This window comes from Pongo abelii, chromosome 10 (genome assembly GCF_028885655.2).
Source record: "Pongo abelii isolate AG06213 chromosome 10, NHGRI_mPonAbe1-v2.0_pri, whole genome shotgun sequence".
Taxonomy (NCBI): domain Eukaryota; kingdom Metazoa; phylum Chordata; class Mammalia; order Primates; family Hominidae; genus Pongo; species Pongo abelii.
Window position 1 is genome coordinate 44,444,653 of NC_071995.2, and position 14,930 is coordinate 44,459,582.

General features: G+C 35.7%; 1 protein-coding gene across 8 annotated transcripts in view; it reads right to left on the reverse strand.

Annotated features, from left to right (window-relative positions):
• Window positions 1-3,439: 3,439 nt before the first annotated feature.
• Window positions 3,440-14,930, reverse strand: part of SLC38A4 (solute carrier family 38 member 4) — a 259,413-nt gene continuing 247,922 nt past the window's right edge. For 6 of the 8 annotated variants that reach the window (XM_063711664.1, XM_063711666.1, XM_054526615.2 and 3 more), the window contains 4 exons: window positions 13,719-13,843; window positions 7,958-8,102; window positions 6,986-7,083; window positions 3,440-5,478 (listed from right to left, as the gene is read on the reverse strand). In XM_063711664.1, coding sequence (XP_063567734.1) covers window positions 5,377-5,478; window positions 6,986-7,083; window positions 7,958-8,102; window positions 13,719-13,843 — 470 coding nt within the window. In that variant the 3' untranslated portion in view covers window positions 3,440-5,376. 8 annotated transcript variants of the gene reach the window in all.

A 14,930-nucleotide genomic window follows, 5' to 3' on the forward strand; every position in this document is an offset into this window, starting at 1 on the left:
CAATTTCATTTTTTCCTTTTTCTGCACAGCAAGATGAGGAATTCTATTATCTTAGCAGCAGCTTTACCCTTTCATCAACCTGTCAGCATAGTTTCTTGCTATAGGAACTTAGATTATTGGCTTGAGAATTTTCCTCATTTCTTTTTTTTTTTTTTTTTTTTTTTGAGACAGAGTCTCGCTCTGTTGCCCAGGCTGGAGTGCAGTGGCATGATCTCCGCTCACTGCAAGCTCCACCTCCTGGGCTCAAGCCATTCCCCTGCCTCAACCTCCCGAGTAGCTGGGACTGCAGATGCCCACCACCACACTTGGCTAATTTTTTGTATTTTTAGTAGAGATGGAGTTTCACTGTGTTAGCCAGGATGGTCTTGATCTCCTGACTTCATGATCCACCTGCCTCAGCCTCCCAAGGTGTTGGTATTGTAGGCATGAGCCACTGCGCCTGGTCAACTTGTCCTCATTTCTAATACAAGCATTTAGTGCTATAAATTTTCCTCCTAGCACTGCACTGAATGCATCCTCTATATTTTAATATGTGACTTTAAAATTTTCATTCAGCTCTATGTATTTTAAAATGTCATTTGATACTTCTTTTTTGACCCATCGGTAATATAGAAGTGTGTTGTTTAATTTTCATTTATTTAGAGATTTTGCTATTGCCTGTTATTGATTTTTAATTGATTCCATTATGGTCAGAAAATACACTCTATATTATTTCAGGTTTTTAAATTTGTAAGGTTTGTTTTATGTCCCAGAATATGATCTATCATGGGAATATGAAAAAACTGTGTTTTCCACTGTTGCTGGCAGACTGTTCTATACATATATCAATTAAAACCTGTTGGTTGATTGTGTTGTTTATATCTTCTAGATCTTTGCTAATTTTCTATCTAGTAGTTCTATTAGTTTCTGAAAGGTGGGTATTGAAGTCCTCAACTACAATGCAGATATATCTACTTCTCCTTTCTACTGTATCAGTTTTTGCTTCATGTGTTTTGAAGCCTATTGCTTGGTGTGTGCACACTTAGGCTTATCTCTTCCTGATTAATTGATCCTTTATTCTTATGTTCATGATAGGAACAATGGACACCTCTTGTCTGTAGTAATTTTATTTCCTCTAAAGTCTGTTTTACCATATATTAATATAGATACTCCTTCTTTATATTATTATTTTGTATGTATATCTATTTCCATCCTTTTATTTTCATTGAACTAGAAGTAAATTTAATATAAATGGCATATAGTTGGGTCATGGTTTTTATTCACTCTCCAATCTCTGTTGATTAGTATATTCAGACCACTAACTTATAAGGTAATTATTGATATATTAGTGCTTAGGCCTACCGTTTTATTATTTGTTTTCTTTGGTTCTTGTTCCTGCTTTGCTTTTCTTGGTTTCTGGTGGGTTACTTAAATATTTAAATACTTAAATAAATTCATCTTAATTGATTTATAGAGTTGTTGAATGTACATCTGTGTATAGTTTTTATAGTGGTTGTTTTGTATATTACATTAGACATATGTGACTTATTGCAGTCTATCGGTATCAGCATTTAACCACCTTGAATGAAGTGTAGACACATTACTTCTATTTAGGTCTCCTACCTTCCCCATTAAAAAAAAATCTTTGTCTTGAGTATCGGTGTTTTTTTCAATCAAAAATGTATTTATAAAACTCAAGAACAGAAAAGTCTTATATATGTGCCCATATTTCTTATCTTTCCTTTGTTTCTTCTTCTTTCCTGATACTCCAACATTTGTCCTTTTATCATTTACTTTGTGTTTGAAGAACTTCCTTTAGTCAATCTTTAAGAGTAGGTGTGCAACAAATTAAAGGTTTAGAATTTAAATTTGGAGGATAGGAGGTGTATTAGTTTATTCTCATACTGCTATAAAGAAATACCAGAGACTGGACAATTTATAAAGAAAAGAGGTTTAATTGGTTCATGGTTCTGCAGGCTGTACAGGAATTATGATGCTGGCATCTGCTTGGCTTCTGGGGAGGCCTCAGGAAACTTACAATTGTACTGGAAGGTGAAGAGGGAGCTGGCACTTCACAAGGCCAGAGCAGGAGGAAAAGAGAAGTGGGAAGTGCCACACACTTTTAAACGTCTAGGTTTTGAGATCACTCATTCACTTTCCCTATGACAGTACCAAAAGGGATGGTGTTAAACCAAAACCACCCCCATGATCCAATCACCTCCCACCAGGCCCCACCTCCAACATTAGAGATTACAATTCTACATGAGATTTGGTGGGGACACAGATCCATACCATGTCAAGAGGCTTCTGAGGCTTCTTTTTAAAATTTCTGTTATTTTTTTCTTGGTATAGTTTTTGCCTTGTGGCTAGCTTTAATGTATGCTGATCTAGTTTGCTTTTATAAAGATGTTTAATTTAAAATAAGTTTTTCCAAGTGCTATTTTTTTTTTTTTTTTTTTTTTTGCATCTTGGTTAGATGATCCAGTCCTACCTATATGGGACCAGGACATCAAAACATTTAATTTTGACTATACCACTCTGATTAATCTTATCTCATTAAGACATAAATTGCAAAACTTTGAGCTATAGTGACCTGGCCCCAGAAAGATGTAATTAAGACACCTTTAGGAAAATAAGCAACCATACCATAGACTGGGAAAATATATTGGCAATATGGACATGGATCCATATTTAAAGAGCTTCTACAAATACACAATAAAAACACAAAACCTAAATTTTAAAAATGGGCAAAAGATTTGAATACACACTTCACAAAAGAAGATATGTGAGCGACCATTAAACACATGAAAAGCTTTCAACATTAGTTGTCAGAGAAGCAGAAATGAAAATCACAATGAGTTACCATTTCAGACCCACTAGAAAGGCTAAAATACAAAAGACAACACCAAATTTGGCAGGGCTGTGGAGTCAGTGGAAGTTATAGATAATATGGGTGGAAATGAAAATGGTAGAAACACTGGGGAAAACTATGTGGAAGTTTCTTATAAAGTTAAGCATATACTTGCCCTGTGATCCATCAATGTCCCTAATCGTTTGTTCATAATCAATCCTGAGCACTCACATCTTTTCCCTGCCCCCATATTTTCTCTGCTCTTTATTTTACTATTCTCAGGTTTCTTCTATTCTCTCATTTTCTATCTTCAACGGATTCTTTCAAACTAACCATAAAAGACTCATTTCTTCCACATTCATTCTAGGTGGTATATATGTGATGCCAAAATTATAATCATCTTAATAATTTAGGATTAAGTAACTACTTTGCCAAAATAAGATGGCAATTATTTTCATGATGTTGGCTATAGATGTTAGTTATGTGTCAAAGGTAACAATGAAAATGGAACATATACCAATATAAGAAAGACAGTATTTGGATTTTAAATTTTGTTTCATGTACAAATAACACAACATTATTTAACAATAGATCAAAAATCACATCATAGTCATTTGAAAAGTTCATTTATTATATACCAATATACACTTTCTGTAATAAAAAAGAAGCCTCCCAATACATTGAGCCATCTTATAAATGAAATAAGAAAATAAAATTTTCATCTGTTTACAAATGGGTTTAAATTAATCAGCACAAACTATCATATGTATGCCTGCCCTGCAGTATATATGAATTTTAATCCCAGTTATGAAGAAAAAAATGGTGCTTTATTATTTGGCACTATAGGATGCTCTTGAACATTCAGAAGATAACTTTTTCCAGTTTTTATTTTTGTATACTCTTTGGATGAGTGAAAATGTAAATATATCTTAAAGATGCTATTTGGCAGATTTTTTTCAAATAATAGTAGCTCAAAAGTACGTGTATGATACTTGTATTTCATAATTGGCTTTACTAAAATATAAAATACACAAGTGTTCTTACTATGATTTGAGAAAAAGGTAGTGAACTCCAGAAGTTTTAGGCTGTGAGTAGGAATTTTTAAATCCATTTTATGTAAGTTTATTATAGAAGTGAGCAAGAATGATTGTGTGCATTCTTTGTAGTGTTAGCACTTATACTTTTATGGAGAACCACTCAACACTGTATTAAATGGCCAATGAATGTCAGCAAACACCTGTGTGAGCTAAACTGAACTAAATCCTATTTTAGATATGCTAAATTAAAAGAACAACTTTAGTATTGATAATAATTTGCAAAAAGAAACTTATTTTCTTGTAGATCATCCTATTATTGTAAATATTGAAGAAGAGCATTGCCGAACTATATATAACTTAGGTTTCAAGTTTAAATTATCCCCAGACATTTGTAGACAGATACATATGAATGGATTTTCGAGCCCACCAACTTAATTCCCTGCCCCCACCCCCAATAATATAAATGCTTTGACTGTGAAGAAAGAAAACTACACATGTAAAAAATAAAAATCAAATGTACCATACATTAACATTCTGATGACTACAGAATAAGATTATATACATAAACATATAGCAAATCACAGTTTCCTGCACTGAATGTTTATCAAATAAAAATGTATCAAACAATACTGGGTAGTGTATCTCCACGACTGTGGTCTTCTAAAAATTCTGAATGAGGATGGAAGACGAGAGGGAGAGCATTGTTCAATGACAAAAGTATGACAAGAGGATTTAGGAATAACATGAAAAAGCAGATGCTTTCTAGAACAGGCAGTTTAGCTATAAGCATTATTTTTGTTGCTCTACGATTGAAATAAAGCCCCTCTCTATATTTAGTGTTTTAACATTTAAATATAGATGTTTTAACATTTACAAAAATCTATTGAATATAGAAGTCACAACTCAATGTCACAAACATGGTGGGCAAAATATTATTTTGCTGTTGACAATAAGATGCTCTAGACTGGTGTTTGACCATTCATGTACCTTACAGAAACAGAAACAGTTCCTAAGACATGCCTTTTGCCTCTGTTAGTAAACAGACCAGAGACTTTGGTGCAAGACTGAGAGAAGGCATTAAATGGTGATAGCTTTGCCACCAGGGCATTTTTGTTTGATGTTCTGAGAATGCAAATGTTTGGTACTTTTTTAGGAGGTGCAGGATGAGGAGATGGCAGGGGAAAGAGTACTATCTGATGATTGTTACATGCAGTTACCCTTATTCTGCTCGTAAAGCAGCAAAAACACACCTTCATCATCTCACACTGCTCTAGTAAAACCAGGGTAGAAATGTGCACCACAGGTTTTATTTTAAACACATACACAACCATCCTTGACAAAAACAGTGATTTTCCTCTTCTGCAGGTGCCTGGTGATATTACTGGTAAACGTCTTTGGAATCTTCCTGTTATTTCCTATGAATAACATTCCAGTCAAGATAATTCAAATGTCTTTTGGAGTATAACTTGCAACCATTTCCAATAGAAAAAGAAAGTATTTTTCCTTGTGTTAGTGATGCTTGGAATTTGGAGGATCATAAATCCAGTCAATTATAATGAGTGCCATGCTTCCAATCATGAAGATGATTCCAACCACAAGGAAAATTAAAGCCTGTAATTCAGAGAGACTTTGTTAGGAACACAGAAACCACACTTAGTACAATTTGTTTTTTAGTTGTTTACGTAATATGGCAATCTGATCTATATATTGAGCCATATTATTCTTAATACCTCAGATGCCCAGGCCTAACCTATCAGTCAATTTAGAATCCTAGGTTAAGAAAGAAGAGGAATACAGTGGAGAGATAAAACCTACAGGTTCAACGATGGAGTAATAGTTAATTGATTTAGTACATCAAGATGATGGACTACCCTGTGATTATTAAAAATCAAGGGACAGAAAAAGATTCAATAATCTAGAGAATGCTTACAATCTTTTAGGTGAAAAAGAGCAGGTTATAAAAGAATAGCATATATGATATGATTCTAATTTTATAAAGCAAACAAAACCAAAAGCTTAATAGATGTTGCAACAAAAAGTGTATATATGTGTGCGTGTGTGTGTGCATACATATAATATACACACACATATATAAGGATATATGTACATAACTACATATAAAATACTTCAGCATTTTAACACTGGAAGAGGCCTTACCTTTTATCACATACTTAAACCTCCTAATCCTACATATAAGAAAGCAGCAACTAAAAATTTTTCACTAGAATGGGTCTAGGAGATAATGGTACTCATTTCACAACTGGTCAAACTGAAAATAGGTCACAAACAGGAGAAGTAATTTGCCAAGTTCACACTGCTGTAAAAATCCAAGCAAGATGGACTACATAGAGTTAAAATTTGGGGGCAAGCTGCTGGGTGGACCTTTTGATACCAAATTATCCTGAAGTCCCCAAAACATCCCAAAGATAAATGACTTCAAGGTAAAAATTCAGAGTAATTCAGTAAGAAATATTCTTTTCAAGCCTTAACATGACTTTATTAAGGAGTGAAAGATAATATTTCCTTATTGGAAAAACAATTACTTCTAGCATTTGTTTCTATAGTAGTCTTATGGAAAAGAAATATATACTCCCTACTTTAATAAGACTGTATTTTGTATCTAAAGAGGTTAACAGAACGATGAATGGTTCCGTTCTGGATCTTAGTCCACACCAGGGACAACAGGTACTACGGAGGGGAAAACAAAAGCAACATCTTTCCTTTGGCTTTGTAAACCTAACAACCATGACCAAAATATTTAAATTATTCCATAACACCGCTAGGGAGCCTAATTCCTTCTTGCATGATTTTCCATGGATAGTACAACAGCAGCTTGGTATTGGGCACTGCTATGTGCCTGAGGCATATGTGCCTGTGGGAAAGGCTACTACTATTTGACATGTATGACAGACTCAACACAGGATATTTGATATTTGAAGTAGAATCATTTGAGTTTCAGAAATATGTCCCCTTTCTCTGCTACCAGAAAGTTCTAGCCCATTTTTGATTTTTGGTTCTTGTACATTGATTCATTTTTCTGAACTATGTGTATTTTCTAGTTTATTCTAAGTAGTTGGAAGAACAACTAATAATGGGGGAAATTGCAAGGTTTACTTACCCCGACCTTTTGGGGTGACCTAAAAGATTCTTTCTTGACAAGTTTAAGATAAAAAACTGCTGGAAGAATAAAAATCAGCATAGTAGCAGAAGAAGCCCCTGAGAAGACAAACACAGGGCAAGGTCAATGTCTTACCCAGCAGGTCTTAGCAAAGGAGATGCCAGCACATACTTTAAATAAACCAAATATAAAGCTATCCTATACTTAGCACTAAAAACACACACTTAAGTCACATAAGCTCATCTTGGTTATTTATTCATAGAAGATATGTTTATAGAGATAATTAAAATGTACCTAACATCAAAGCTGCATAAGTATATGCAACATATAATAAGCAACAAAAGGCTGAATTTAACACAAATTTACAGGGGATTAGTAATATAAATACATAATAAGGTGGCTGAACTCATGACACACCCTATCCACCTCTTACTTTGCAAGTGACCTACACATGGTTCTTTTAAAGTTTTAGATTGTGTTTAAAGTTTAAGTAACCCCTCAATGAGTAGAATGAAAATTAATAGACCATTCAGTTATGGGAAATACTAATACTACACTTTATATAATCAACCTCCTATTCCTTTGAAGATACCTATCAATGTTAAGCTGATACTCATAATATCAGAGAGCTTCTGGTAGTTAAAATCTATCTTTCTCTTTTCCTGATGGCAGAGCTAATACCTAAGTCCAAATCCTGGGTCCACCCCAAGGTATATGACTTGACTTTTATGCGGGTCAGTTTCCTCATCTGTCAGAAAAAGCAGCTTGACTAAATGACCTATAAGGTCACTCCCAGTGTCAGTTAGGAGGAAGAGAAAGTGACCAGCTCAATCACCAGAGCCTCGCAGGGATAAAGGGAATCCATGAGCCTGAGAAAGACGGGGATCTGGATGACCCAGCACTGGTTCCCTGTCCACCATTTAATGAGGTGTGAGTTTGGGTTGACCAAATTGAAGCCTTTCTGAAACTCACCTATAAATCCAAAGATGTATTTTATAGTTGGCACAAGGATGACCAGAACATTATTAAGTGCAATAAGCACAGCTGCAATCAGGAAATGTCGTATCCAGCTGAAGGGTCTTTTGGGAAATAACAGTGTGGTCACTGATGTACGAATCTTAAACAAGAAAGTTCAAAGGCAACATCATTTCTTTGTTTTTGACTTTATCTATTACTCCAAATATTCTCATCACTCTAATGCATTTTCTTTCTTTTTCTTCTTTCCCAGAAAAGATCTTGATGCTTTTTTCAATTTTTTTATTATTAGAAAACATACATAACATAGAATTTACCATCTTAACCATTTTTAAGTGTACAGTTCAGTGGTATTAAGTATAGTCATTTCAGTCAACAACAGACCACATATAAGACAGTGATACCCTAAGGCTGTAATACTGTATTTTTACAGCCCTTTTCTGTGTTTGGAGACACAAATACTTACCATTGTGTTACAAGTACCTCCACTATTCAGTACAGTAACATGCTGTACAGGTTTGTAGCCTAGGAGTACTAGGCTATGCCATATAGCCTTAGCGTATAGTAGGCTCCACCAATTAGGCTGCAAGTACAATCTATGGTGTTTGCACAATGACAAAATTGCCTAAAGATGCATTTCTCAGAATATGTCCACATTTTTAAGCAACACATGGCTGTACATTCATCTTGTACAGTCTTGATGCTAACTTTTGATATTTGAGATAGAGTGTCATTTTTTCCTTGGCATATTTTATAAGACAATATTTTATGTGTTCACTTTCTTAGTTTTCAGAATTTATTGTTAAAAATAATCTCAGTCAGAAAGAGATAACAGGTAAGACACACAATTAAGAAACACAGTAAAACCCTTGTTGATCACCAAACATGTCTCATCAGACTGGATGAGACATTAAGGGCAAGCACTGAATTGATTTACACAAGACTGTGAAAGGAATTTTTACGAATCTAGGTTTTCCTTAATTTTGCATTGTATTTAACATTTTAAAATTTTGACGTTTTTGTGTTTGCTCCTTCCTCTTTCTCTCCTTTTTAGCTCTCCCTATCAATAGATTGTAAATCCATGAAAGGCAAGGAACAGGACCTAATAATCTAAACATTCCTCAGACTTTCTAGCTTAGTGTTGTGCACACAGCAGGCACTGAATAAAAGCTTAAATTAAATTGAATAGTAGGAATCGTATCCCTTCAGGATCCTTGACAGATTTCAGCCCTATTTTAGCAGTTGAAATAAGTAGGCGAAGGGTCAAGAGAGCCTCAGTTTGCAGCAGCTGCTCAAGTTACACTGTTGTAACTGGATAAAGATCCCTGTGGGCAGAGGCAGGGAGTGACATTTGTGTTTGTACAGCTTGACAAAGTTGAAAACACTCTTATCTTTGGAATCTTTTAGAGGACACTTTTTGTACTTAGTGGAATTACTCTATCAGCTTTCCAATAAGTGAATACTTCAGTTAAGCTAGGAGTTCACATTTTTGGAAATGCTGTGATTGATTTTCACTTTAAAATCTTAGTTCTGAAGTCACTTAAGGTGCAGAGATGGGAACTCATTTAAAAGAGAGAAAATGTAAAATATATTTTGAAACATGTATGAATGACAAAAAATTCAAGCTAAATAGCTTGCAGTTTCTCATGTGACATTCCTTTCATAACACTCCACCAAAAATTAAGGCCATCTGTTTGGGCTGAAAAGGCAATTTCATTTCTAGAATGACAAACCAGATAGTCTCTGGAAATAGTTTAAGAATAACTTTGTAAAGGATTTAAAAAATTGGATTAGTGAACATTATGAAACTCACTCTGAAAAGTAAACTGAGGAAAGCAAATGGTGTGATATTGTTTTCCTCAGCAGCCTATAATTCTACATTATGATTTGCAATTAGTGCTTATTCAATATTGTCAAAACTGGTCCAATTAGTAGGCTTAAAAATAAGCTTTTTATGATATACACATAGTGCTTGAGGACTTAATTTGTTTCACAGTGTTAAACAGAATAAACAAGTATGAAATATAGGTTCATTTTCAGCGAATAGTCACAGTTTGTTTTTTAGTCGCTTGTTAAAATGGTGCATTCAAGTCAATAAGCTGAGTTAGAGTGAGTTAGAGGCAGTCCTATATGTCCAGGGCCTCTGAATGTGAAAGCAGTCTCCTGGCTCCCAGAAAGATTAACATTTGGCCTAATGATATGAGATCACAGAAAGTTTATGGGAATAATAGGTAGAACGGTTGGAGTAAACGCAAAAGCTTCTTCCTCTTTGTGAATAAGGAATAGGAAAATTCCAAACAGAACTGAAGGTGGTTTCCAATGCATTCCTGAAGAGGGCAACAGAGCAAAGAGGGAGGGAGGTACTAGGCTTGTGGTGGTGGTGGAAAAGATCAGGAAGGAAACTTGCTGGTCATTCCATGTTAAAGTGCTTCCCTGAGGAGTCAGCCTAGGACCAAAAGCCCCCAACAGTTCTGTTTACCTTTGCTAGGGCAGGCCACTGACTGATTCCCACCAAGCCTCATCTGCTCTTCCACTTAGCTATGTGCCTTTTTCTTTACTGACACAAGTCGCTAAGAACCTGGAAATGTAGGTCAGATGCTGTGGGTCAGGGAGGTCCCCAGCACCATCCAGGGCCTCTGACCCACAATGATTCCATTAAGGTTCTATGCAGCTCTAGAGCCAACATCTGTTATTTCCAGAGAAAGGGTCCTGAACAGGAGCCTGTTAGCGGGTGCTGTATTCTGATGCAGGGGCCCCATGTGAAGGTCAAAAATGTGGAGGCACAGGAGGAAGTGAGAGTCTTAGCTCTAACTCTTAAAAAAAAAAAAAAAAAAAAAGCCTCTCCCATTGTTTAGATGTAGCTCACACTTTGATTTTGCAGGTTTGCTTAAGGCAAGGATGTTGGAAATACCTATGAATCACTGTTCCACTGAAGTTGATAGCAATATATGCTGCATTTCTATGTTGATGTCTACATACACTTCAAAACAGGAGATCTGAAGGCAACATAAGTGAAAAGACTGATTTTAACTATAAGATGAAACACAAGTAGCTAGGGATCTTTTTTCAAAGGCATGGCAGGTGAAATTTGTGTCTGTGTGTTCATGATATATCCATTAGGATTATTTGGTTTCCTGTTCTTTATGGAAATATGAGAACTTTACTGCATAAAGGGAGGCATAAGCTGAAAATGACATGATCAGTCCTCTGGAAGGAGGTGCCATTCCATAACTGATACCCCACCCACTACTAAGAGAGAAAGAAATGTTGTTCTGCTAGTGAAAACACTACCTTAATTCATTTCATTTATTCACTTGTTCAACAAATACTACAAGCAGTTACTATGCACCTTTTACTAAGAAGGAAAAAACTAACCTGATTGGAAAAAAGAAAGATAATAAATGAAGTAGAGAAAAACAAACCCCAGTCATATCTTCTCAGGCTCCTAAGAAAGAGAGCCCAGTTACCAGGTTGAAAGAAGGAGAACACAAAATAATGCCTAAAGCTGATAGATTTTAATTCAGATTAGGTTTTATTAGTTTTATTATTAATGTGTGGAGATATCAAGGCAAGTAAATAAACTTATTAGTGAAGAGTTCCTTAAATGAAATAAACTGTCAGGAGAACCACGCTGTGAGTCAGCATTTGACACATTGAAAATCTGAGCCCTAAGTTATATGAAATAAACAAGCAAAAGCACCAATAACAACTTTTATCATTTTAGTGAAGAAAAAAAATTTTTTTCTTTAAAATTTTATCATTTTAGTAAAGAAAAAAAAATTGAATTTAGCTTCAGAGGACTTGATTGAGATCCACTCATGGAAGTGACCACTCTCTGTCACCATGGTTCATTTAGCCCAGATCCTCAATCCAGCTGAATTCGTGGCACATGTCACCAAGGGAAAGAGTGTCTATGCTTTTGCTAGAAAAGGCAGTTTATACATTTCAAGACAAGGCAAGATTCATTTGAAGACCATTTTTCTTCCCAAGCATGACGGAGCTCACCCTCTGTGCCAGTCACTGTGCACATCCCCAAGTCCCAGGGACTTATGACTCTGTGGGGCAGTGGAGCACTTACACAGATTATATAAACGTAACATTGCAAGGGTGAGGACAGGATAATGTGCAAAATGTTTCATAAATGCTAATGTTGAGTGGAAATACATAATGAAGGAAGCAGTTAGTCATTTTTCTGAACTCTGGTTCTTATGGTCAATTTTGGTTCTAATGGCATCTAATGTTTACACACTATTGCTGTTCCTGATGGTCAGATTTATACCAGTGCTTTATTTCTCACATAGGGTAAGAATTTCTAAGGGGAGATTTGGATTTTCCATGCTGAGGTGAAATGTTCATCAGTAAATGACTTTTACTTCCCATGACAATAATTGCAGCCCTCAGCATTGGGCTGTGAGTTGCACTAGTTGGACTGTTTGTTACCAGCTGTCTGTGTGATGATGGCCAATTCTGGCAATCCCTTAAGACCATGGCTTGAAAACACTATATGAATATGAATAAAGCAATACAGAAGCACATCACAGATTTCTTATGCTTTGATTCTACAATGATGTGAATGCTTACACTGTGCCAAAATTTAGTGAGTGATTTTTTTACACATAAAAAGAAGGGTTCCAGATATTCTTTTCTCAGTGAAGTTGTTTGCCTGGCAATTTTACCCTATCGTATACCTTCTGTTTATAGTTGTCTTCTGTCTTGTACCCAAGACGGAACTGATTTTAGGCTAAAGCTATGTGTATGTCATAATCATCTGAAATACTTTCAGATATATTAGAGGCAAGACATGATTTAAGAGTAAAATATTAGCCACCATAGTAATACGGATCTGATTTCATACACTCATGAAAAAGGAATGTGCCAAAATATATTTTGGCATACAAGCTGCATTTAAAGTGACCACAGTGTCATTATAGAAATAGTCTTCATATGCCAGCCCTGTATGGAACATTATGTCCAGGACAGTGCTGGCTACTGTGTCACTTATTTTTTTCCCCCTCAAATGAACGAGTAAATTCAGTGTTTATGAAAGAGGAGACGGCAGGAGGGTGAAGACCTGTGTTTATCCTTAGGTGGTGGTTTTAACTCATGCAGCCCAAATCTTCACTACCAGCTCTGCTCTGAGATCTCAGAACAAACTGACGCCAATGACAAATGCCAGGGAGGGGTGACCTGGTGTCAGTCTGGCAGAGGCCATGTGTGAAAGAGATATGTGATAGATAGCATAACTGTTTTTTGAAAAAATTTTTTCTGCTATATAATTTACTTCACATGAATCCCCTTTTCATTAGCCTTCAAGGCATCAGGTTAAATAAGGCAACTTTTGTATATTATTGCAGCACAACAAACTGGAAAAAAATGAAATGCCTTCAAAACTGTGATGAAATTTAATATGATTTGAAAGTTAATATGGTTTTGGCTTTCAAGATTCCAAAGTTATATGAACTCCTACTCAGTTTTACTAATCCACAAGACAGAAGCTCCAGCTCCTTTTCAAATTTGAGTTTAAAAATAAGTTTTATGATTTTTTTCCTACACTATAAAAATACCACCTGAAACTACTTGCTCTATCTACACATTAAATGGCCAATTTAAGTGGCTCAAAATGCTATAGGAAAATAATAATATCCTCAGGCATTGCAATTGCAAACTCACCCTATAATTAAATCAAAATGAAGGTAGAACACATGTATTAATTTATGGGGTCAAGTAGGTTTCTTTCATCAAAGTCTTATGTACTTACTGGGAAGAGGACAATGGGCACAGTTAGCGTTACTGCCACAAGGACTGCCAGGCGAACCATGAGAAGAGGGATGTCGAATGTATACACTTTGCTGTAGGCATGAAGTAATTCATCTTCAACTTCTCCTACAACAGGAAAAAGAGAATGAGCCCGCTTGGTGTTGTCAAATCAGCACAGGTCACTTATGGCAACATTTTATAGAGAGAACACAGAACAGAGGAAAAGACCTAGGTCTGGGAATCCAGGCACCTCTGGTCTTGCCTCTGAGCTCATTTGCCATGCAACCTTCATTCAAATGAACAAAGAGGTCCTGAAGCTGATAACATTGCAGAAGCTATAATACAAAATAAAGAGCCTCTCAAGCTCATTTACATTGTGATAAATCTATCTCCGCTGTACAGAAGCAATTACAAATCAGACAGAGACCAGGGTGCTCTTGTTGAAGGGGATGAGAGACCCAAGCCCCACATCTTGTCTCTCCCAGCCTACCACCTCCCCTGCCCCTATCTGCGCAGCCACTCCTGATGCGGGTTACAAACCCAGTGTATAAACTCTAGGATGAATGATTGCTACCATTTTTTCAAGCTCAACAACTATGACTCCATCACCACACTAAAACAGATATTTTTGGGCTCTTTCAAGTTTTTGCTTGTCATATGAAATTCATTAAAATAAGTATAAGTAACATGCAGGGATAAATTAGTATAATTTTTAGAGGGTCTCCCAGTGGGTACTACTCTAAGACGAAGATGCTGCCCTACTTGAAAACACATTCATTCAGGATTCCAAACACAAATAACATGAAAATATTTATGGAATCAAACGTAGTTGGATTTTCACCTCGAGATCAGACAAAAAGGAGTGAAAATACCTTTAGTAGTATTGACCTCGACATTCATTATTTCACAACCAGCAAAAAGTTAATGTCCAATCTAAAGCACATGTTTGGTTAATAGTCAAATATTAGTCAAATAGAAAGAAAACCTAAGCAAATGGTGGCCTACTCCTGAATCTTTTCCTCCACAATTTGTCATACATGCAATTCAATTTCCGTAGTCAGTAAGAAAAAAAATTAAGTTAAAAACTTTAAAAGGAGGTTTATACAAAAATATATTTATATTGATACAGTGATTCGTGTGAACATATGCTACCAGGTCAATATGTGATTCCATGAAATCTGTTCATGTGGCCACACTTCATGGAAGGAGTACA